Source organism: Rhinopithecus bieti, unplaced genomic scaffold, assembly GCF_001698545.2.
Source record: "Rhinopithecus bieti isolate Rb0 unplaced genomic scaffold, ASM169854v2 scaffold_81031, whole genome shotgun sequence".
NCBI classification, from domain to species: Eukaryota; Metazoa; Chordata; class Mammalia; order Primates; family Cercopithecidae; genus Rhinopithecus; species Rhinopithecus bieti.
Window position 1 is genome coordinate 272,570 of NW_016830217.1, and position 21,158 is coordinate 293,727.

At 55.5% G+C, this 21,158-nt stretch overlaps 1 protein-coding gene across 5 annotated transcripts; it reads left to right on the forward strand.

The window, feature by feature from the left end:
- Nucleotides 1–1,545: 1,545 nt before the first annotated feature.
- ARHGEF19 (Rho guanine nucleotide exchange factor 19) lies at nt 1,546–20,845 on the forward strand. 5 transcript variants are annotated; one of them, XM_017865316.1, is made up of 16 exons: nt 1,546–1,726; nt 9,774–10,213; nt 10,607–10,891; nt 11,052–11,172; nt 11,249–11,325; nt 11,602–11,864; nt 12,475–12,635; nt 12,732–12,884; nt 13,148–13,277; nt 13,375–13,449; nt 13,623–13,712; nt 13,880–14,040; nt 16,251–16,409; nt 16,910–16,989; nt 19,446–19,550; nt 19,956–20,845. In XM_017865316.1, exons 2-16 carry the CDS (start codon nt 9,802–9,804, stop codon nt 20,111–20,113), a joined length of 2,430 nt encoding a protein of 809 aa, XP_017720805.1. In that variant the 5' UTR covers nt 1,546–1,726; nt 9,774–9,801; the 3' UTR covers nt 20,114–20,845. The 5 variants fall into 5 exon arrangements, with proteins under 5 accessions (XP_017720805.1, XP_017720804.1, XP_017720807.1 ...); XM_017865315.1 differs by lacking the exon at nt 1,546–1,726 and adding an exon at nt 6,162–6,331; XM_017865317.1 differs by lacking the exon at nt 1,546–1,726 and adding an exon at nt 8,632–8,708.
- The last annotated feature ends 313 nt before the right edge of the window (nt 20,846–21,158 follow it).

Here is a 21,158-nt window from a genome sequence, read left to right on the forward strand (position 1 = left end):
AAAAAAAAAAAAAAAAAAAAAAAAAAAAAAAAAAAAACAGGAAAGAGCTTTGCAAATGGAGGGTTTTCTATTACTATTTTTTTTCAGGGGGCAGTGATATTCCAGAGACCAAGAATGGCTATGTGGGAAGCACAGAGTTGAGAGCACTGGACTCCTGTCTAACAGATTGGATTTGAACACTGGCTCCACCACTCACAATTTGGGGAGCCTGGGGCAAGTTCTCCAGGTGTGTTTCCTCATCAGTAAAGTGGAAATCATCATGGTGCCTGCCTCTAACGGGTGCTGGTGATAGAAGTGGCAGTTCCTAGCACAAGGTCCTGTTATGACCATTATCTGGTTTCCCTGCCTCCTGCCCCCAGGAAGCTGAAGGCTTGGTGGCAGAAGTGGCAGCTGGCAGGGCAGAGGGACACCCAGGTCGGTCAACAGCTGCAGCGCTGGGAGGAGGAAGGACTATGAGCTCATCGAGTGCCAGGGCCTGTTTGATGAATACCCGGGTATGGAGGAGCAGTCTCTCAGCAGCGTGTGCCCTGGGTATGAGTGGGGCCCCTGGGGGCCTGGAACAGCAGGGGAGATGGCCCCGGGCCTGACACTCCCTGCCTGCCAGAGCTGCAGTTTGGTTCATCACCATCTTTGTGGGGGCATTCCTGCTGGCACCCCTGTTCGCTCTGCTCAACAACTGGGTAGAAATCAGACTGGATGCCCACAAGTTCCTGTGCGAGTACCAGCGACCAGTGGCTGGGCGCGGCAGGACGTCTGGATCTGACTGCTCCTGCTGGAGGTCATGGTACACCTTGCGGTCACCGTGAATGGGAGTGAGGCAGATGAAGGGAATACAGGGGCAGGGGGTGGGGGAGATGGAGCTCAGAGACTGGGGAAGGGGGTTCAGAAATAGGGAAATGCGGGGCTGGAGAAGGAAATCCGGATCAGAGGTTGGGAAATAGGGGACAGGAGGCTAGGATTCCGGGCCAAAGGTTCATCCTGGCTCGGGAGTAGGTCTGGATCCGAGTGGGGGTGAGTTAGGGAGTTGGGCCCTGAAGGCCCTCTGGCTCTGCAGGCTTTCGTCCCGCCTTCACCTCGGACTTCCTGCCGCATTTCCAGTACCAGTAAGAACACCACACTCAGGTGCACGGCTTTGTGAATTTCACGCCGGCGCCCGCGCCCGCTGCCTACCTGTCCTGGAGCAAACACACTCTGCAGGTGTTAGACCCTTCAGGCTGGGGAGGAGGGGCGTGGCGGGAGGGGCGGGGCCCTGCGCTTTGGTGGGCGTGGCCTTCCTTGAGGGGCGTGACGCTGAGGTGGGAGAGGCGGGGCGCTGAGCCTTGGTGGGCGGGAAGCTGAGGCGGGAGTGGCAGGGCCTGTCTAGGAAGCACGGCGGGGAGCCTTGGTGAGGGAGGCCGGCCTGGGAGGGGCGGGTGCTGAGTCTTGGTGGGCGAGGCCTGTCTGGGAGGGGCGAGTACTGAGCAGGGAGGGGCGGGGCCTGGCTGGGGTGCAGTGAGCTGAGTCTGCCCCGGACAGATGCGCGGAGCCGGCTAGGGTACTGGCTGAACGGGCAGGGCCAGATTCTAGGGAGGAGGAGGGGAGGAAATGCAGGGTTCGGAATCGAGATTCGAGAGCCTCTCCAGACCCCGCAACCCAGATACAAGGCCTTTCGCGACGCGGGGGTGAACCTCGCCCTCTTCTACTAGAAGCTGCTGCCGTGCATCTGGGCTTCATTATCGCCTTCGAGGTAGGCTTAGCCATCTGTCTTGGACAGACTTGGTTCCAAGTTCAGGCTCTGCCGCCGACCGGCTGGAAATGGGGATATATTATATAATAGGATCTACTTTATAGGGTCGTTATGAAGGTTCGGTGTCAAGCATTTGCACTGTGTCTGGCATGTTGTGCTCAATGAATTAATATCACAAATAATAATAACATTATTTCTTGGCAAGAGAAAGGAGAAAGGAGAGGAGGCACTCGCCCACCACTTTTGCTCTTTTACAAGCCCTGCCCCTGACAGGGTTCCTACTGTTAAGGGTTCGAATCATAACTCTGTGTCTTTGGGCAAATGACAACCCCTTTCTGCTTCTGTTTCTTCACTTGTGGAGTAGAAATTACCCCCAGCTCATAGAGTTGTTGTGAGGATTAAATTAATTAATATCCGGAAAACCTTCAGATTAGGGTTTGGCGCAGGGTAAGTGCTCCGTGAGTTAAGATCGCTAAGGCAATCATTCTCTCTTTTTGGCCCCCTTCTCCCCAGCATGTAGTGTTCTTCTTCCAGTGCCTCAATGCCCGGCTCGTGCCCGATGTGCCAGCCCTGGCTACCAAGATAACGCGCGAGGGCTACCTGGCCAAGCAGGCGGTGGCAGACAACCGGGAGGCGCTGCCTTCAGTGAGCAAGGCAGGCTGACCCCGGCCCCACCCACACTATAATGACCATAATGACCACACCCCTTGGCCTGCCCTCAAGCCTTAGCTCAGCCTTCTCAAGTTCCGCTCTCTCTAGCCACGCCCCATTATTTGGCCTCGCCCATTGGAGGGATTGGCTGGACTCCTGTAGTTTCCGCCTGTTCCCGCCCATCATTAAGCTCCGCCCCCGCCCCGCCCCCTTTTCTACTTTATCCGCAAACTGGGGTTGGGGGCTGTGCTCTGGAGCTCCAGCCTGCTCAGCCTGACCAAGCTGTGCTCTATGTCCGCTGTCCCCGAAGTCCAGGACGCAGGGGCGAGTGAGGCAGGGCTGCCCTTCCAGGACCTTAGGTTCCCCAGGATGCTCCTGCTACTGGGGTCCTCTGGCTTCCAGTTACGCATCTGGGCAGTGTCTCAAGGCCTGCTCAGGAGCTGGGATGAGAGGATTTGAGTTCCCTGGAGACCTCCAGACCTGCATTGCTACGCTTCCGTGTTCCTTGCCTCCTGGCCTCTGTACAATGCTGACAATAAACCTGTCTCTGCGCCCCAGCCTGCCACCTCTCCACAGCCACCTGGTCCCCACCCACACGGTGCAGTGTCTACTCACTATGTGGCAATGCTCTAGGGAGTCGAAGTGAACATGGGGGAGCAGGGGAACCCTAATCACTCTGAATTTAATGGCCATCGGTTGGCAGCTAAGGAAAATACTTTGGGGCCGGGCACAGTGGCTCACGCCTGTAATCCCAGCACTTTGGGAGGCCGAGGCGGGTGGATCACCTGAGGTCAGGAGTTCGAGACCAGCTAAACCAACATAGAGAAACCCCATTTCTACTAAAAATACAAAACTGACCAGGGGTGGTGGCGCATGCCTATAATCACAGCTACTCAGGAGGCTGAGGCAGGAGAATCGCTTGAACCCAGGAGGCGGAGTTTATGGTGAGCCGAGATAGCGCCATTGCACTCCAGCCTGGGCAACAAGAGCAAAACTCTGTCTCAAAAATAAATAAATAAATAAATAAATAAATAAATAAAATACTTTGGGGGACTAGGGCACGGGCCATGAAACCTCTGCTGTGTATTCCAAGCCCGTAGTGTATGAATAATAAGATCAATAAGAGTTTAGTTAGGTTAGCCGAGACACCCCCTATTAGACTTTTTCACACACTTTTCACCACGAGACCCTCCTAAAAGCCTGGTGAGGCAGTACCAGGCAGTGGTGAAGGACTCAGGTTGGTGGTGTGATAAGACAGACCTGGGTTTCTTTTTTTTTTAGACGGAGTCTTGCTCTGTCACCCAGGCCGGAGTGCAGTGCTGTGACCTCAACTCACTGCAGCCTCTGCCTCCCTGCATCCTGGGTTCAAGCGATTCTCCTGCCTCAGCCTTCCAAGTAGCTGGGATTACAGGTGTGCGCCACCACGCTCAGTCAATTTTTGTATTTTTAGTACAGACAGAGTTTCACCATGTTGGCCAGGCTGGTCTCAAACTCCTGACCTTGTGATCCGCTGGCCTCGGCCTCCCAAAGTGCTGGGATTACAGGCGTGAGCAACTGCACCCGGACTGTTTTTGTATTTTTAGTAGAGACAGATTTCACCACGTTGGCCAGGCTGGTCTAGAACTCCTGACCTCAGGGGATCCACCCACTTCGGCCTCCCAAAGTGCTGGGATTACAGGCGTGAGCCACCATGCCCTGCCAGACCTGGGTTTCAATACTAGTCCCGCCCCTTATTAGCTGTGTGACCCTGGACAAGTTATTTAATCTCTTGAACCTCAATGTCATCTGTAAAATAGGGACTTCATAGAACTGATGAGAGATTTCAAAGGGATAATGCTCATAACTTAACTTGTACAAGCCTCTTAAACAGTTGGCCCCCATATCCTCAGGTTCTGCATCCTTGGATTCAACCAACCATGCATGGAAAATGAAAATAAAAACAAAAAATAACAACAATGACAAAAATAATGCAAATAAAAAACATTACAGGATAACAACTATTTACATAGCATTTACACTGTATTAAGGAGTTATAAGTAATCTAGAATTGATTTAAACTGTACTGGAGGGCCAGGCATTGTTGGCTCATGTCTATAATCCCAGTACTTTGGGAGGCCAAGGCTGGTGAATCGCCTGAGCCTAAGAGTTTGAGACCAGGCTGGACAACCTGATGAGATCCCATTTCTACAAAAAATACAAAAATTAGTCAGGTGTGGTGGTGCACGCCAGCAGTCCCAGTTACTCAGGAGGCTTAGGTGGGAGAATTACCCAAGCCCAGGAGGTCGACGAGACCGCAAGTGAGCCCTGTAATTGCACCACTGCACTCCAGCATGGATGACAGAGTGAGACCCTCTCACTTGAGTACATTTTATTTTTTTTATTTTTTGACAATAAATACATAAAATAGACGGGATACGGTGGCTCATGTCTGTAGTTCCAGCACTTCGGGAAGTTGAGGTGGGTAGATCATTTAAGGTCAGGAGTTCAAAACCAGCCTGGCCAACATGGTGAAACCCTGTCTCGACTAGAAATAAAAAAAAAGTAGTAGGGTGTGGTGGCATGCGCCTGTAATCCCAGTTACTGGGGAGGCTGAGGCGGAAGACTTGCTTGAACCTGGGAGGCAAAGGTTGCGGTGAGCTGAGATCCCACCACTTGCACCACCATGCCTGGGTGACAGAGCAAGACTGCATCTCAAAAATAAATAAATAAATAAATAAATAAATAAATAAATAAATAAATTTTACTGGAGGATGTACAAAGGTGTCAGCAAACACTACGACATTTTATATAAGGGACTTGAGCAGCCATGGATTTTGGTATGGGAGGGTTCTAGAACCAATTCCCCACAGATTCTGGGTACCAAGGAACAACTGTACTCACCTAAGTGGTAGCAGTAACAGTATCCACCTGACAGGGTCATGGTGGAGATTAAATGAGTAGATACATGTGAAGTGCTCAGGACAGTGCCTAGCACCTAGTAGGTGAACAGTAAGTTAGCCCCATGAGTATTAGTATGTGTACACATCTGCATATTAATATTAAGTGCCTGGCAATTGCTGGGAGCTCAAACAGATGGCAGGTAATATTAGGGCAAAATGCGGCTTCCCCTTCCACAGGGTTGGGAAGATTGCATGCTGGGCATACAGCATGCCCTTCTTATTGGAGGCGGTTTGACTTGGCTATTTGATTTGGTTTATTGAGGGCTCAATTGGTATAGTCTGGGAAGGCTTCATGGTGGAGGTGGCCACTGGAGATGGTGGGGCAGGTCATTCCAACCAGTGGGAAAGGATAGGCCATTTGCAAGGAGTGGCTGTACTAGATGAGGAGAGGCTGTCCAGGATGATGCCAGATGTCACATCACCAACTTTCAGGATTGATTTCTGTCTCTCAACCATAGGGATGAGTGTTCCCATTTGATAGATGCAGTCATAGGATCAGAGAAGGACATCAGGGTTCTCAGGGTCCCTAAGGAGTCCAAGGCTTGGGAGGCTCTCTGTGAAGCTTCCAGGATGCTCCCCAGCTCCAAGAAGTCCCCTGAACACACCCATGTTTGGGAAGCTCCAGAAGAGTGGTGACCTGTCTCCTACGAGCAGAAGCAGTGCCTCCCCCATCTTGAGGACCTGGGTGTAGGGTCCTTTAGAGCTTCACTTGGGCATAGGACTCCCATTGTTCCAGCCCCCCTCTTGTACCCCAGACTAGCCAAACCGGTTCTGGGGAAGGGGGGCGGGGAGCAGGCACGTTGAGACAGCCGCCTGCCTCTCTCTGCAAGGTTCCCTCCTCCTTCACCTCCCCCTCCCTGCCCCACACAATACCCAGGAGCTTGCCTTGCTCGGCTCTGGGGCCATGCTGACATGCTGACATCGCCCCCTGAGGACTTGGCTGCAACCCCAGAGCCCCCAGGGTGTCCCGGAGCCCTGGACTGTGCTGGCAGCAGGACGGAGCTCCCTGGCTGAGGTAGGGCCCCACCTGGGTGCCAGCAGTCCCATTCTCTTCCCGCCAGTTTTCCCCGCTGAGTGAGCCCTTTGTGCTGCCTGCCTGGTCTCTGATCCTGGCCCTGACCCACTATGGCCTTCTGGGGCTCTGTGAACCACTTGGCCTGGTTCCCCTTTCCAGCCATGACTTCCCACTTGGCTTTATTCCTTAAAGGGCAGAGAGGCCCTGGCAGGGTCCCCGCTCTTCTGGGCAGCAGGGCAAGGGGCACCTAGGAGGGGGCAGGGAAAAGCTAGGTACAGGAGGCCAGAAACGCTTTTTCTGACCATGGTAGTGTCCAGGGACTCTCTGGCAGCCTTGCTAAGTGGGCCCATTGCCCTCTGCAATTAGCAGCGCCCACCAAGGGTACTTTCCTCGGCCCCTGCCCATCCTTCTTGGCGCAGATATATTTATGATGAGACATGTTTCTCAGAGAGGGCATTGGGTGGTGGTGTGGTCTCTCAGGAGCCACTTTACAGATGGGAATACTAAGGCCAAGGGATGGGCTATGACTTGCCTAAAGCCACACAGCTGGTCAGTGTCAACACTGGGCCTAGAAGCTTGAGTGGGGGTTATTCTCTTTGGGCTCCAGAACGACCCTTGCCTAGTAGACACCAGATTCTCTATCCTGTGATTGTGCCTTGGGAAGGTAAGGTCTCTGCTGTCTGGGGCCAGTTCTCCTTCTGAGGTTTTTTTTTTTTTTTTTTTTTTTCTAACAGAGATGAGCTACACACAGTATGAACACAGCTTGTCCCTCTTAGCTCCCCAGCATGGAGATTGGGTAGGCCAAACCCCTGGAGGGCCACAGGGCTGGCATCCCAGCTAGATGGGTCATTCTTATTACCCCTTGTCCTGAGCATAGGTGGAGGCTGACATGCTCCTGACTTCCCCACTAGGGACCTGCCTCCAGCTTCATCTCCCCAGGAAGCCTTCTATGTCCCCTCCCCACATTCACCTAGCCTTCTCCTCTGCGGTCTTAACTGGGGGTACTCCTGCTGCAAAGCCTCAATGTTTTGCTGACTTATCCCTGCAAACGATGGGAGAGAGGGTCCCTCCCTGCCCTCCAGGGGCTTCCAGAACCCAAGTGCTAGACTCTCCCAGCATACAGGGGGGCAGGGGGCATGTGTACATGCTTTCCTGCACATGCTTTCCTGCACATGTGTGCCCCCAGAAGCAAGCAGGACTTCTGTGTTGAGGGCTCCTGATTCCTGCAGAGAAAGAGACCTGTCTGCGGGCAGGGGCCTCCTTCCACACACTCCAACAATGTAATGTGTGTCTCAGCCTCGCTCCTTCATCTTCCCCATCTGTGTGAAGGCCTGAGCTGCATTCTGTCTAGAGAAAGACTGATGATAGTAAAAATACTATCCTGTTTGTCAGATAAGGAGACAGTTCAGGGAGACTTGCTCAGATGGGCACTCTTCAGGCTAGAGGGACAGAGGCTGACGGTACAAGCCAGAGTGGCCACTGTAGAGACGGTCCCTTTGGAGCAGCCAGTCCTCTTCTTCCCACCCTCCCAGGCAGCGGGGTGAAGGGAGCGGGAGGAAGCAGTTGAGCAGCTGTGCAGAGACACTGGGGCCTGCCATAGACCCAGCCATCTTTCGCTGGGTCCTCTTCTCCCTCCCTGTCTCCAACAGTGACTGACACTGTCACTGCTCAGGCCAAGGCTTTCTCTCAAAGTGCACTAGGTATTTCAGCCATGGAGCAGTTACCTACTACCTCCTCCAGGAAGTCCTCCTGGAATACCCAGGTTGAGTTGAGCCCAGCACCCTCCTCTGATGGTTCCTTTGGCTTGGCTCTTGCCAACCTGGATTGTAACTGTTTTCATTTTTGGCTCTCCCACTAGACTGGCAGCCCATGGGCATGAAATGTTTGTCCATCTGTCTCCCTGGGTTTTTTGGGCTTCATCTGTGTCTCTGAGGATCTGGTTGGCCTAAAATTGTCACTGTCTCTGTCTCCATCTCTGGTCCCTGAATGTCTCAGCATCTGTGGTTTTTCTGTTTTTGAATGTCTTGGGGTCTTGGTTTCTGAGTTACTGGCTAAGTGGTCTCTGTTTCTCTAGGTCTCTCTCAGTCTTCATCTCCTGGCTTTCCTGGTCCTACCAGGCTGGGCACTGCCCCTTTGGCCTGAGGGGGCCTCTGGGGGGTCCTGGCTGCCCGGCCTGCCCACAGCGAGGCCAGGCTAGGGTAGGCCCCCGCCCAGCCCGCTGCCTGCTCCCTCCCTCCCTCCCTGCTTGCCTCACCACAGGGTTTGATGAATCAAACTCTTTGTCTGGGTGGGATCTCCCCCAGCCAGCTGGGCAGAGAGAGGGCTTCCCCTGCCAGAACAGCCAAACAGCATCAGCAGCGGGCCTGGGCCCGGAGAGGTGAGGGGCTGCAGGAGGGAGGCTGGCAGAAGTCCACAGGGCAAGAGCTGCCAGGGCTTGAGACTCTCAGATCATCAGGTCTGCCCCGATCGAAGGGCTGGCTCCCCGGGGATAACTTCCTGCCCAGAAAGGACCCATCCAGCCTGGCCTACCCAGGGGCTGGAAGCTGGGGTGGGGAACAGCCCTTCTTTCACTCCAAACCGGGGGGGTTGGGGCACCTCCCTGAACTTCAGGAGGCCCCCTGCCTGATCTGGGTGATGGCCCGCCTGCCAGTCCATGACCCTCCCAGCCAACTTGGCATGGGTGTGGGCACCACTCAGCGCTGAAGGCCGCGACTCTGGGCAAGGGTGGGGGGATGGGGGAGAGATATCAAAGCAAGGACCTGTGGGCTGGTGTGTGTCTGCATCCTGGGGTGTGCGCGTGAGGGGAGAGGGAGGATGAGAAATCTTGGGTGCCTGTGTAAATATCGGATGGGTCAGTGTGTTTGTGAGGAATTGTTTGTTAATGTATATGGTTGTGTAAAAATGTGTGTGTCTGTGACTGTGTGAGCCTGAGTTTGAAATGTCTGTATCTATGAAAGTGCACATGTCATTCTATACTTGGGAGAAAATGTAGTGTGGATGTATATGCTGGGACATGGATTTGTGTGATGATGTATGCAGTTGCATGTCTGGTGACATGTCGGCGTGTGTTAGAGAAGGTACAAGGTGGTTAAAATCACCGATTTGAAAGCTAGAATGGCCAGGTTAGAATCCTGGCTCCACTATTTACCAAATAACCTCTCTGTGCCTCACTTTTCTCACCTATAAAATGGGGATAATAAGGGCATCAACTCACAGGGTTGTTGTGAGGATTAAATGAGATAGTATGTGTAAAGTACTCAGTCTATCATTCAGGCAATGCCAAGCAAGTATCAGCTATTTCTATATAATCAGACATGTGAGTGCGTTTGTGGAGATGTGTGCACATAAGTGTACACAGGGGTTTGTCCCGGCCTCCAGGGGTGGTGGCTTACTGGCCAGCCCTGCTGTCCTCTGTCTAGATCTGATATCTTCTCTTTTGCAGGGCCAGGTGGTGGCAGAGCAAAAGAGGAATGGACTGTGGGCCACCTGCTACCCTCCAGCCCCACCTTACTGGGCCACCTGGCACTGCCCACTGCCCTGTAGCAGTGTGCCAGCAGGAGAGTCTGTCCTTTGCAGAGCTGCCCACCCTGAAGCCCCCGAGCCCAGTGTGTCTGGACCTTTTCCCTGTTGCCCCCGAGGAGCTTCGGGCTCCTGGCAGCCGCTGGTCCCTGGGGACCCCTGCCCCTCTCCAAGGGTTGCTATGGCCATCATCCCCAGGAAGCTCAGATACAGAGATAACCAGCGGGGGGATGCGGCCCAGCAGGGCTGGCAGCTGGCCACACTGTCCTGGTGCCCAGCCCCCAGCTCTGGAGGGACCCTGGAGTCCCCAGCACACACAGCCACAGCGCCGGGCCAGCCACGGCTCAGAAAAGAAGTCTGCCTGTGAGTGACCCTTGGGGAGGCAGGTGTGGGTGCCACAGTGGGGGGGATAGGGGAGGGGCTGGGCAGTTCCTTAACCTTTATGCCCCAAGGTTCCCCCAAAAGTCAGGACAAATGGTAGATTAGTGATAAGGAAACTAGCAGGACTCAGGGAAGGCAAGTGACTTGTCCAAGGTTATGCAGTGAGTGAGTCACCATTGCCTGGTCCCTCTGCCTATTGCAGTCAGGCCCTGTGCTGTCCTTACCCCTCTTGTGGACCCTAGGGCTCTAGGGACCAGACGCTAGCAGAAACACAGGCCCTCCCTTTGGGCATGGCGCCTGAACCTCCCCAGGTGCTCAGGGCCAGGCTGGGAGAGGCCCCAGCTCGTGCTCTCACACCTTGCCCCCCAACCCTAGGGCGCAAGATGCGGGTGTACCAGCGTGAAGAGGTCCCCGGCTGCCCCGAGGCCCACGCTGTCTTCCTAGAGCCTGGCCAGGTAGTGCAAGAGCAGGCCCAGAGCACAGACGAGCCCAGGCCGCTGGAGCTGGCTGGATCCACCCGAGTGAGTCTCGAGGGTCCTGAGCGGAGGCGCTTCTCGGCTTCGGAGCTGATGACCCGGCTGCACTCTTCTCTGCGCCTGGGGCGGAATTCAGCAGCCCGGGCACCCATCTCTGGGTCAGGCACCGGAGCAGCCCGGGAAGGTACCACCTCCTCCCATGGGCCCTGAAGGCAGCTAGATGCCGGGTGGGGTTGGGGGATGCCCACTCACTGGCTGCCTGAGGCCGTCAGGGTGCCCGGGCCGGGGCCCAGGCCCCATGCCCACTCTCTGGACCCCCCACCCTCAGTTCTTGCCCTCTCCAGGGAAAGCATCGTCTCGAAGTGTAGAGACGGGACCGGGTGTCGGGACCGGGTGTAGGGACCGGGTGTCGCGGCCAGCCCCTGGTGACTCACGAGAGGGCCATGGCGATTGGTCCGAGCCCAGGTACCACCTCCCGTTTGAGCTTGGGTCTGAGACAGGGTGCAGGCGAAGAAGGGCCGTGACGCTCTCTCTTTCCTAGGCTAGACACGCAGGAAGAGCCGCCTTTGGGGTCCAGGAGCACCAATGAGCGGCGCCAGTCTCGATTCCTCCTTAACTGTACGTGGGAGGGGATCCCTGGGAGGAGGTAACGGAGGAAGGGGCTGCGGTATGGAAATGCAGAAAAGGGGGTTTAGAGAGTTGAGAGGTAGGGATCGAGTGAGAAACCGAGAATGGAACTATCGGTATCTAGCACGCAGTAGGTGCTCAATTTGTTTATGGAATGAATGAATGAATGAATGAATTCACTATGTCCAGATATCCGAACCGCAGCAAAGGTTAAGTGACGCGGGCTCTTGAGGGAACCCACGGTCTTGCCCGCCTATCTTTCCTCAGCCGTCCTCTATCAGGAATACAGCGACGTGGCCAGCGCCCGCGAACTGCGGCGGCAGCAGCGCGAGGAGGAGGGCCCGGGGGACGAGGCCGAGGGCGCAGAGGAGGGGCCGGGGCCGCCGCGCGCCAACCTCTCCCCCAGCAGTTCTTTCCGGGCGCAACGCTCGGCGCGAGGCTCCACCTTCTCGCTGTGGCAGGATATCCCCGACGTACGCGGCAGCGGCGTCCTGGCCACGCTGAGCCTGCGGGACTGCAAGCTGCAGGAGGTGGGCGCGCGCGGGGACCTGGCGGGGCGGGGCGGGGCGGGCCGGGGAGTACGCGGTCCGGGGACTTAGCGGGAACCGGACCATAGAGGGAGGGGGACACACAAACCGGGGTGCTGGCGCGACTGTCAGCGCGGAAGGTTGGCTCTAGGACCTGACTACACGAGGCCGTCTGGAAGCGAGGACAGCAAGCCGCAGAGTGGGAGTCTAGGGGAGCCAGGCTTGGCTGCGGGCAGAGGGCGGAGCCAGCGGGACGAAGCCTAGGATAGGACAGGGCCGGATGAGGGGCGGAGCCATTGGGAGTGCAAACGCCTGGTGGGCCCGGAACAAGGCGGGGACAGAATCAGGGGCGGGACCTGGGGGGTGGGCGGGCTCGGGGAAGAACGCGTCGGGACTGGGCTAAGAGGAGGGGCGGGATCTAGGGCCAGCGGGGTTTGCACAATTGCTCTTGGCGGGAGGTGGGTCGCCGGGCTCGCCTGGCGCCAGATTAGGAGTGGGGCTGGAGACGGGGCGAGGACGAGAGGTGTGGCGGCCTAGGGTCCGGGGATGCGAGGCCAGGGCCTCCGAGGTGAATCGGCCCGGCCCTTTCGACCCCGTGTGCGCCCTCCCTCAGGCCAAGTTTGAGCTGATCACGTCCGAGGCCTCCTACATCCACAGCCTGTCGGTGGCTGTGGGCCACTTCTTAGGCTCTGCCGAGCTGAGCGAGTGTCTGGGGGCGCAGGACAAGCAGTGGCTGTTTTCCAAACTGCCCGAGGTCAAGAGCACCAGCGAGAGGTGAAGAAGTGCTCTGGCCTGGCCCAGGGTGGGGACCCAGCCTGTGGTTGACTGGCTTCCAGATCTGGGATCTCCATCCTGGCTCTGACTCCTCAGGTTCCTGCAGGACCTGGAGCAGCGGCTGGAGGCAGATGTGCTGCGCTTCAGCGTGTGCGACGTGGTGTTGGACCACTGCCCGGCCTTCCGCAGAGTCTACCTGCCCTATGTCACCAACCAGGCCTACCAGGAGCGCACCTACCAGCGCCTGCTGTAGGGCTGGGGGCTCTGAAAGGGGCGGGGGCGTGGAGGGAGTCTCAGGCAGGTGTAGGCACTGAGGACTGGGTGATGCAAGGTGACTCTGGGAGGGGAGGGGTCCCTGAAAGGGTCTCTGTGACCAGGATAAGGTGAGATGCAACCCCAAGAGGCAGTAAGGATGTGCTGAGAAGGTCCCTAAGGGCCCCGTGGATGGCCAGGGTTGTGGATCCCAGGAGTTCAGGCCTACCTGTGATTCCAGAGCCCTTCCCATTTTCCAGCCTGGAGAACCCCAGGTTCCCTGGCATCCTGGCTCGCCTGGAGGAGTCTCCCGTGTGCCAGCGTCTGCCCCTTACCTCCTTCCTCATCCTGCCCTTCCAGAGGATCACCCGCCTCAAGATGTTGGTGGAGGTACCTCGAGGGGACAGGCTGCAGTGAGGGCTGGGTGGGCGGGCCGGGTCTCAGGGGAGTATGAGGCCTGCCTCATTGTGCTGATCCCACCTTCCAGAACATCCTGAAGCGGACAGCACAGGGCTCTGAAGACGAAGATATGGCCACCAAGGCCTTCAATGCGCTCAAGGAGGTGAGCTGGGCAGGGCAGGGGCTGCTTGGCTCCTGGGGACCCCCTGGACCCCCAGCGTGTCTCTAAAACAGCCCCCAGCTGTCAGAGTCTCTGGTCCCCAGGCAAGTGTCTGAGGCTGGGCTCTGGGAGCCAGGGCTGAGGGGCTGCAGGTGACCTCCCCATGGCTCCCCCAGCTGGTGCAGGAGTGCAATGCTAGCGTGCAGTCCATGAAGAGGACAGAGGAACTCATCCACCTGAGCAAGAAGATCCACTTTGAGGGCAAGGTGTGTGTCTGCCGCCAGCGGGATGGGCACTCCAAGGGGCAGCTCTTGTTTCTTCCTTGCCCTAGGGGCTTCAGGCCAGTTCATTGCTGCCCACACTCTCCCCTCTGCTATTCTGTGCTCTCTGCCTGGTACCCCTGGGCCTCACCCATCCTTCTCCATCCCTCCAGATTTTCCCGCTGATCTCTCAGGCCCGCTGGCTGGTTCGGCATGGGGAGTTGGTAGAGCTGGCACCACTGCCTGCAGCACCCCCTGCCAAGCTGAAGCTGTCCAGCAAAGCAGTCTACCTCCACCTCTTCAATGACTGCTTGCTGCTCTCTCGGCGGAAGGAGTAAGTTGGGGGAGTCAGGGCTGGGTAGGTAAACTGGAGCCAGGCTCTCTTCCTCCCTACCACTGGACTTATGACCAGTCCATCCCTGGGCCTGGGAGCCCCTGCCTGTGCCAGGTTGTGCTGCCAGGGCACCTTGAGACTTGGAGGCTCCTGAAGCAAAGGCAGAGATGTGAGACAAGTCCATGTTCCAGAAGGGAGAATCAAGGGCTAGACTGTATGTCAAGGCTTTGGAGCTGCTGTGAGCTTCAGCCAGTTAGAGCAGAGACTAAGAGCATGACCCTGGAGTCTCAACTCTGCCCTGAGTCACAGCTATGCCAGAAGCCAACTTTTACTCAGTACCTACTCTGTGCAAGGCATGCTATGTGGACTATTCCCTTTAATCCTCCAAATCCCTCCCTGGGAAATAGGCTTCTCTGTTACTCTCAGATCATGGAGCTAGTAGGTGGGGGAGCCAGGAGGATGCCCGCTCTGTCTGATGGCAGCACCATGCCTCACTCACAGTGAACACTCCCTCAGTATTAACTGTGATTATTATAAGTGAGGAGTGAGGTAGAAGACTGCCTGGATAAAGTGAATGGGATAAAGGATGGACTTGTGGGATGGTGGCTCACACCTGTAATCCCAGCACTTTGGGAGGCCAAGGTAGGAGAATCACTTGAGTCCAGGAGTTCAAGACTAGCCTGGGCAACATAGTGAGACCCCATCTCTTAAAAAAAAAATGGATATGTTATGCTATAAGAATTCATTCCTGATTTGTTTGTTCATTTAGTAAACAGTCACTGAATCTCTGTTCTGTAGCAGGCCGGTGCTAGGGACATAAATATGAATGAGACTTGTTCTGTGCTCACAGGAGCTCTCAGACCAGTGAAAATACATCCTGATAACCATATCATCAGGGTTTTGATGGAAGGGTGTACTGCGGTAGTTCCTGGTGTGGAGTGAGAATCAGTAAAGCTTCATAGAGGATGGGACATTTGAGCTGGGTTTTGAAAGATGAGTAGGAGTTTTCCAGGTAGAAAGGTAGTTTGAGTGGAGGCATACAGCAGAGTCATGGTAGTGTAGATGAGCGGAATGTGTGTTTGGGGAATGATGAAGCCTAATGTGGCTGGATTTGTAAAGGAGAAGGGCAGCAGAGGGAGGTTGGGATGTTGAAGGTCATGGTAGAGAGGTTGGATTTTTTCTGAGGCAGCAGGGAGCATGGAGAGTTAAGCAGAGGGATGATATTTTGCTCTTGGCCAATTTGGAGGATGAACTGGAAGGGAAGAGGCAGAGGGTCTTGCAGTTGCTCAGGAGAGGGTAGATGCTCCAGAAGTGGCAGGGTGCTTTAGGATAAGTGGATTCAAGGGACATTAAGGAGGAAAGACAGGACATAGCTACCAGGTGGGTGTAGGGGGGATGGAAAGGGAAGAGGTGAGCATGACGTCTGAGTTTCCTTTTGGGCAAACTGGTGGTATCTTTCACTGGAATGGAGAACAGTAAAGAGGATCTGGCTTGGAGTGAGAGAAGCTGAGTTTTTTTTTTTTTTTTTTTTTTTTGGTGCCGAGTTTTGTTGAATGAGTTGACATCCATGGAACCCCCTCCACCCATCCTGCCTACAAGTACTTACTGATCCCAAATTGTGAGTCAGGCAGTATCAGACACTGAGATACAGTGGCAAAGAGATGAGGCTCAGCCTGCATGGGGCTTACATACTGGAAGAGAGACGCTCCGCAGGCCAGCTGTCCAGTGGGCTCTTCGGAACAGACGCTTGGGAGAGAGGTTCAGAGAGAGGTTGTGAATCGCTTGAACCTGGGAGGCGGAGGTTGCAGTGAGCCAAGATCATGCCACTGCACTCCAGCCTAGGCGACAGAGCGAGGCTCTGTCTTAAAAGAAAACAAAACAAAAAACCAAATAACAAACAAAACAAAACAAAACAAAAAAAAAGAGAGAGAGAGAGAAAGGTTGAAAGCGTGTTTGGGACTCAGGGACTGGTCTCCATCACCTCCAGCCTCCACCAGCAAGCCAGCCGGGAAGAAGCTCTTGGTTCCTTGTGGGGACTTTGCCAGCTGCTAGGAAAGCAGCGCCCTGTCGAGACGCAGGAACCTGTGAGAACGCCGGCAGGGCAGGCAACCCTTTCTCCCCGCTTCCAGTCAGAACCCACCTGATCCCGAGGCTGGGTGCCTGGAGCCAGGGCCCAGGCCAGGCTGACCTCCCCTCTCCCGGTCCTCCAGGCTAGGGAAGTTTGCCGTCTTCGTCCATGCCAAGATGGCTGAGCTGCAGGTGCGGGACCTGAGCCTGAAGCTGCAGGGCATCCCTGGCCACGTGTTCCTCCTCCAGCTCCTCCATGGGCAGCACATGAAGCACCAGTTCCTGCTGAGGGCCCGGACGGAGTGAGTGGGCCTGGCTATGGGCAGAGAGGAGGGCTCTTCCTCCCCATGACGGGCACCCCTGGGACATCCTGGCCTTGTTCCTCCCCAAGTGCTCATCTCTTCCCTGGCTTGGGCAGGACACAGGAGCAGAGGGCAGGGCTGGAGGCCAGAGCAGGAGTGCCTGCCCCACAGGTGGTGTTGGGGGGCTGCCACCTCCTCCTCAGCCTCTGGGCATCTCTTGGATGTAAACCTCCACACCCTGCTATCTCTGGCTTCAGGACTGTGGCATTAGGCAGGATGGGGGTAGGGCTGGCATCCAGGGGTTCTGGGCCTGTTATGCTCAGAGCTGGGTGGGGCACAGGCTTGGGAACAGGGTTGTGGGGTGGGCCTAGGGTGGGGCAGACATGACTTGGGTCCTGGGCCTGGACATCGTGTCTGGCTCCCCCAGCCTTGGTTTCAGCACCCTGCCCTGGGCAACTGCACTTTGCATGTTGTGGCAATTGAGCCTCCCCCTTCCTTAGAAGTGAGAAGCAGCGATGGATCTCAGCCTTGTGCCCCTCCAGCCCCCAGGAGGACAAGGAGGTCATCAGTGAGGGGGAAGGTAACTCATCCCTGCTGCTTACATCCCTGGGCCGGACCCTCGCCCGCCCTCCTCCCCTCCCATCCTGGGTGCTGTGTTGCCGACAGGGCTATGGGGAGAGAGATCAACTTCTGGGGCAGTCAGGGGTAGCTCTGAGGAACCTTGAAGGCTGGGCAGAACTTACATAGCACAGGTGGACTCTGTGTCCACAGGCAGCATCCTGGAGATCACAAAGCCTTCATAGCCTCCCATTTCGCCCGTTTTACAAGTTAGAAGAGAGGTTCAGAGATAAACGGACTTGTGTAAGTTCACCCAGCCAGTAAGTAGCAGGGCTGAGACCAGAGCCCGGGTCTGTCTCCATCTTTGCGTCAGTTGCAAACAGGACAAGAAGCAGCCGGAGTCAGGGTATGAGGGGTGGTGGGGGTAGTGGTGGCAGCTGAGGGATCTGCTCAGTTGGAATAAAGGTTTCTCCTTTGGGTGTGGCTGGTAAGCCAGGGTACGACCTAATCATAGAGAGCCTCCCTATAGTGGCCCTAGGAAGCTATTGAAGGTTTGTTTAGGTTTTATTGAGACAGGGTCTTCCTCTGTTGCCCAGGCTGGAGTTCGGTGGTGCGATAATGGATCACTATAGTCTCAACTCCTGGGCTCAAGTGATCCTCCTGCCTCAGCCTTTTGAGTAGTTGGGACCACAGGTATGCACTACCACACCTGGATACCACACCTTTATTTTTATTTTTTGTAGAGACAGGACCTTGCTATGCTGCCCAGGCTGGCCTCAAACTCCTGGACTCAAGTAATCCTTTCCCTTCAGCCTCCCAAAGTTCTGGGATTACAGTGTGAGCCATCGTGCCTGGCTTATTGGAGGCCTTCTTTTTTTTTTTTTTTTTTGGAGACACAGCTTTACTCTGTACCCCAGGCTGGAGTGCAGTGGCGCAATCTCTGCTCATTGCAACCTCCACCTCCCGGGTTCAAACGGTTCTTATGCCTTAGCCTCCTGAGTAGCTGGGATTACAGGCACTTGCCACCACGCCTGGCTGTGTTTTTTTGAGACAGTCTCACCCTGTCGTCCAGGCTGGAGTGCAATGGCACAATCTCAGCTCACTGCAACCTCTATCTCCCAGGTTCGAACAATTCTCCTGCCTCAGCCTCCCAAGTAGCTGGGATTACAGGCGCCCACCACTACGCCTAGCTAATTTTTGTATTTTTAGTAAAGGCAGGGTTTTGCCATGTTGACCATGGCTGGTCTTGAATTCCTGGCCTCAAGTGATTCACCTGCCTCAGCCTCCCAAAGTGCTGGGATTACAGGTGTGAGCCATTGCGCCCAGCCTTATTGGAGGCTTTTGAGCAGAGGAGTTAGGGCTGAGCTTTAGGTAGTAAAGGGAAAGAAAGGGCACTCATGCCCACTGAGCGCCTGCCATAGGCTAGGCCCAGGGCTAGGGGCTTTGTATTTGCATTACATCTAATTTAATCCTCATGGCAACCCTACCAGGTAGACATTTTTCATATCTGAGAAAACTGAGGCTCAGAAGGTGAAGTAAATTGGTCACACAGCCAGTAAGTGGCAGAACTGGGATTCAAGCCAGGTCTGGCCCCCCAGTCTGGGGCTTTGGATGCTACCAGCCCACCTGGTCTAATGAAAAGAGCTGAGGACCAGGAAGGGGGTAGACGCTCTGGCTTGAGCTAGGAGTCCCACCTGGCTGGGGTAAGCTCCCAGGTGGTCAGGGGAGGTCCCTGGGAATTAACATTTGACCCCTGAAGGATGAGGAGAGGTTGTCATGAAACGATCTGGGGAAGAGTATCTGGCAGAAGGAAGAGCCGGTGCGAAGGACCTGGGGAAGGAGGGAGTTTAGAGTGAGGAACAGCAGGGAGGCTGGTGTGACTGGAGCTTTGTGAGCGAGTAGGGAGGGAAAGTGGAGGGGAGAAGATGAGGCTAGCAGGGGGTGATGCCAGACCATGAAGGGCCTTGTAGGGCCTAGGGAGGAGTTTGGATTTTATTCTAAGAGGATTGGGAAGCCCTGGAGGGCTTTAAACAGGGGAGTGATGCAGCTTGAATCCCAGTTGGGAAGGATGGGCCAAAGGGAGCACCACAGCGATGTTAGGGGCATATTGCAGGGCCGTTACTGTTTTGTGTGAGCTGTCTGGGGGCAGTTGGACGTTGGAGTCTGAAAGACAAAAGCAACGTATTGACTTGAGCTGGGGAGGGGACAACCCTTGGTATAGAGGCAGAAACCGAAGCTGGGAGGGAATGGATTCATCCCGCACTTGTATTTAGGGTAGCAGACTAGATAGGCCAGGGTGGGCAGAGGGTACGCCTGCTTAGATGTGGGCCTGTGGCATGGGAGTGGCAGAGGAATAGAAGCCTCAATGGCCACCTTCCCACCCCCTTGCTTCCTCCTACTGCCCCTCCCTGCCCTACCCATGCTCCTTCCCCTGTCATCCTACCCTTGGGACTCCCTGAGCCTCCCTTGGGCTGTCAGATCGCCCCCAGGTTCAGTGTGTTAGGACATACAAGGCACTGCAGCCAGATGAGCTGACCTTGGAGAAGACTGACATCCTGGCAGTGAGGACCTGGACCAGTGACGGTGAGGGGGCCTCCTGGGAAAGTCTCCCTGATGGGGCTCAGGTGGGCAGGAGGTGGCTAGATGACTAAGATATCACAGAGAAAGGCTCTGCAAGTGTTGATCTGCCACAGCATGTGGGAATCAGGTTAGACGAGAAGAGGAACTTCCTGCTTGTAAAGATATAGGATTGAGAGTGATGGGGGAGAGTGGGAAATACCCTTTCAGAGGATGTCAGGAAAAACAGGTCAGAAGTTCATCTACAAGACAGCTCGAGACAGGGTCCTTCCTGGAGCTGAGAGATGCTGAGATGATGTCACCTTGGCTCCAAGGGTGCAAACAAAGCTTGCATCAGGGCTGAGGTGTTCCCTTCCAGGCCTGGCCCTGGTGCCCCTTTGATGCTGTTGTTCTTGGCCTGTGTATCCCTAGGCTGGCTGGAAGGGGTCCGCCTGGCAGATGGTGAGAAGGGGTGGGTGCCCCAGGCCTACGTGGAAGAGATCAGCAGCCTCAGCGCCCGCCTCCGAAACCTCCGGGAGAATAAGCGAGTCACGAGTGCCACCAGCAAACTGGGGGAGGCCCCTGTGTGAGGGGCAGCCATGGCCTGGGACAGCACCTCCATGCCTGGTTCCCGGATGGTTCTGGAGGGGCCTGCAGTGTCTCCATGCCCCAAGCTGCTCCTGCTGGCACTTCACTTCTGTGGCCTTGGCATTGAGGGCACAGGGTGGGCACAGGAATGGGGGCGCCTCCAGAGGGTATCTCTGTCCTCCTGCTCCTCAGTGTCCACACTTCAAGGCCAACGGCAGTTTCTTCCTCTGACATGGGGACCATAACAGGTGATCACTGATACCTGGCAAGGACTGGGGCCCTCTACTTTCTGTCCCCTCAATCCTGCCTGACTCTTGGTCCTTCTGGCAGGGACCTGGCTGGGGAATGTTCTGGTGCTGGTGGTGCTGGGACCTAAATATATATTTAGATATATCTGGCGTCTTGTCTACCACCTCCCCTGGCCAGAGCCTGAGTCGGTGCCTGATTGCTGTGTCTTGTCTGTAAATAAACTCCTATCATGCCTTTGCTTGGAGTCTGTGATCCATCTGATGCTGCCCCACCCCCGCAGTCCTGTTTTCCCAGCTAAAGACCAGGAGAGTCTCTGGCTGGCTCCCAACTGGGGCTTTGCATTTCTCTAGAGTTCACCTCTGAGCTGTAAGAGGGTGACCGGGGGCAGGGGGACGATTGTGTATCAGCTAGGCTGCTTTCGGCTGCAAGTAACAAAATGTCAGATACAAATAGGCTTAAACATTAAAGAGATTTGATTAGTTCTTTATTTGTTTCCTGTGGCTTCTATAACAGAATTACTACAAACTGAGTGACTTAAAGCAACAATATTTTCTTCTGTCACAGTTCTGGAGGCTGAGTCCAAAATTAGCAGCACTGGGCCTGCACCCGGGGCTGTGCTCCCTCCTGGGCTCTCAGGGAGAGCGGTTCCTCACCTCTTCCCGCTGCTGGTGGCTGCAGCGTTCCTTGACTTGCAACCGTATCACTCTGATCTCTGCCTCTGTGGTCACATTGGCTTCTCTGTGTGTCTATACCAAATTTCCCTCTGCCTCCCTCTGATAAACAAGTGATTGCATTTTC

Coding starts and splice junctions, on each gene's coding strand:
- ARHGEF19 (XM_017865316.1), top strand. CDS start 9,802: ATGGACTGTGGGCCACCTGCTACCCTCCAGCCCCACCTTACTGGGCCA. Junction 16,410..16,909: donor CTGCTGAGGGCCCGGACGGA/GTGAGTGGGCCT, acceptor CCCCTTCCTTAG/AAGTGAGAAGCAGCGATGGA. Junction 16,990..19,445: donor GGTCATCAGTGAGGGGGAAG/GTAACTCATCCC, acceptor TTGGGCTGTCAG/ATCGCCCCCAGGTTCAGTGT.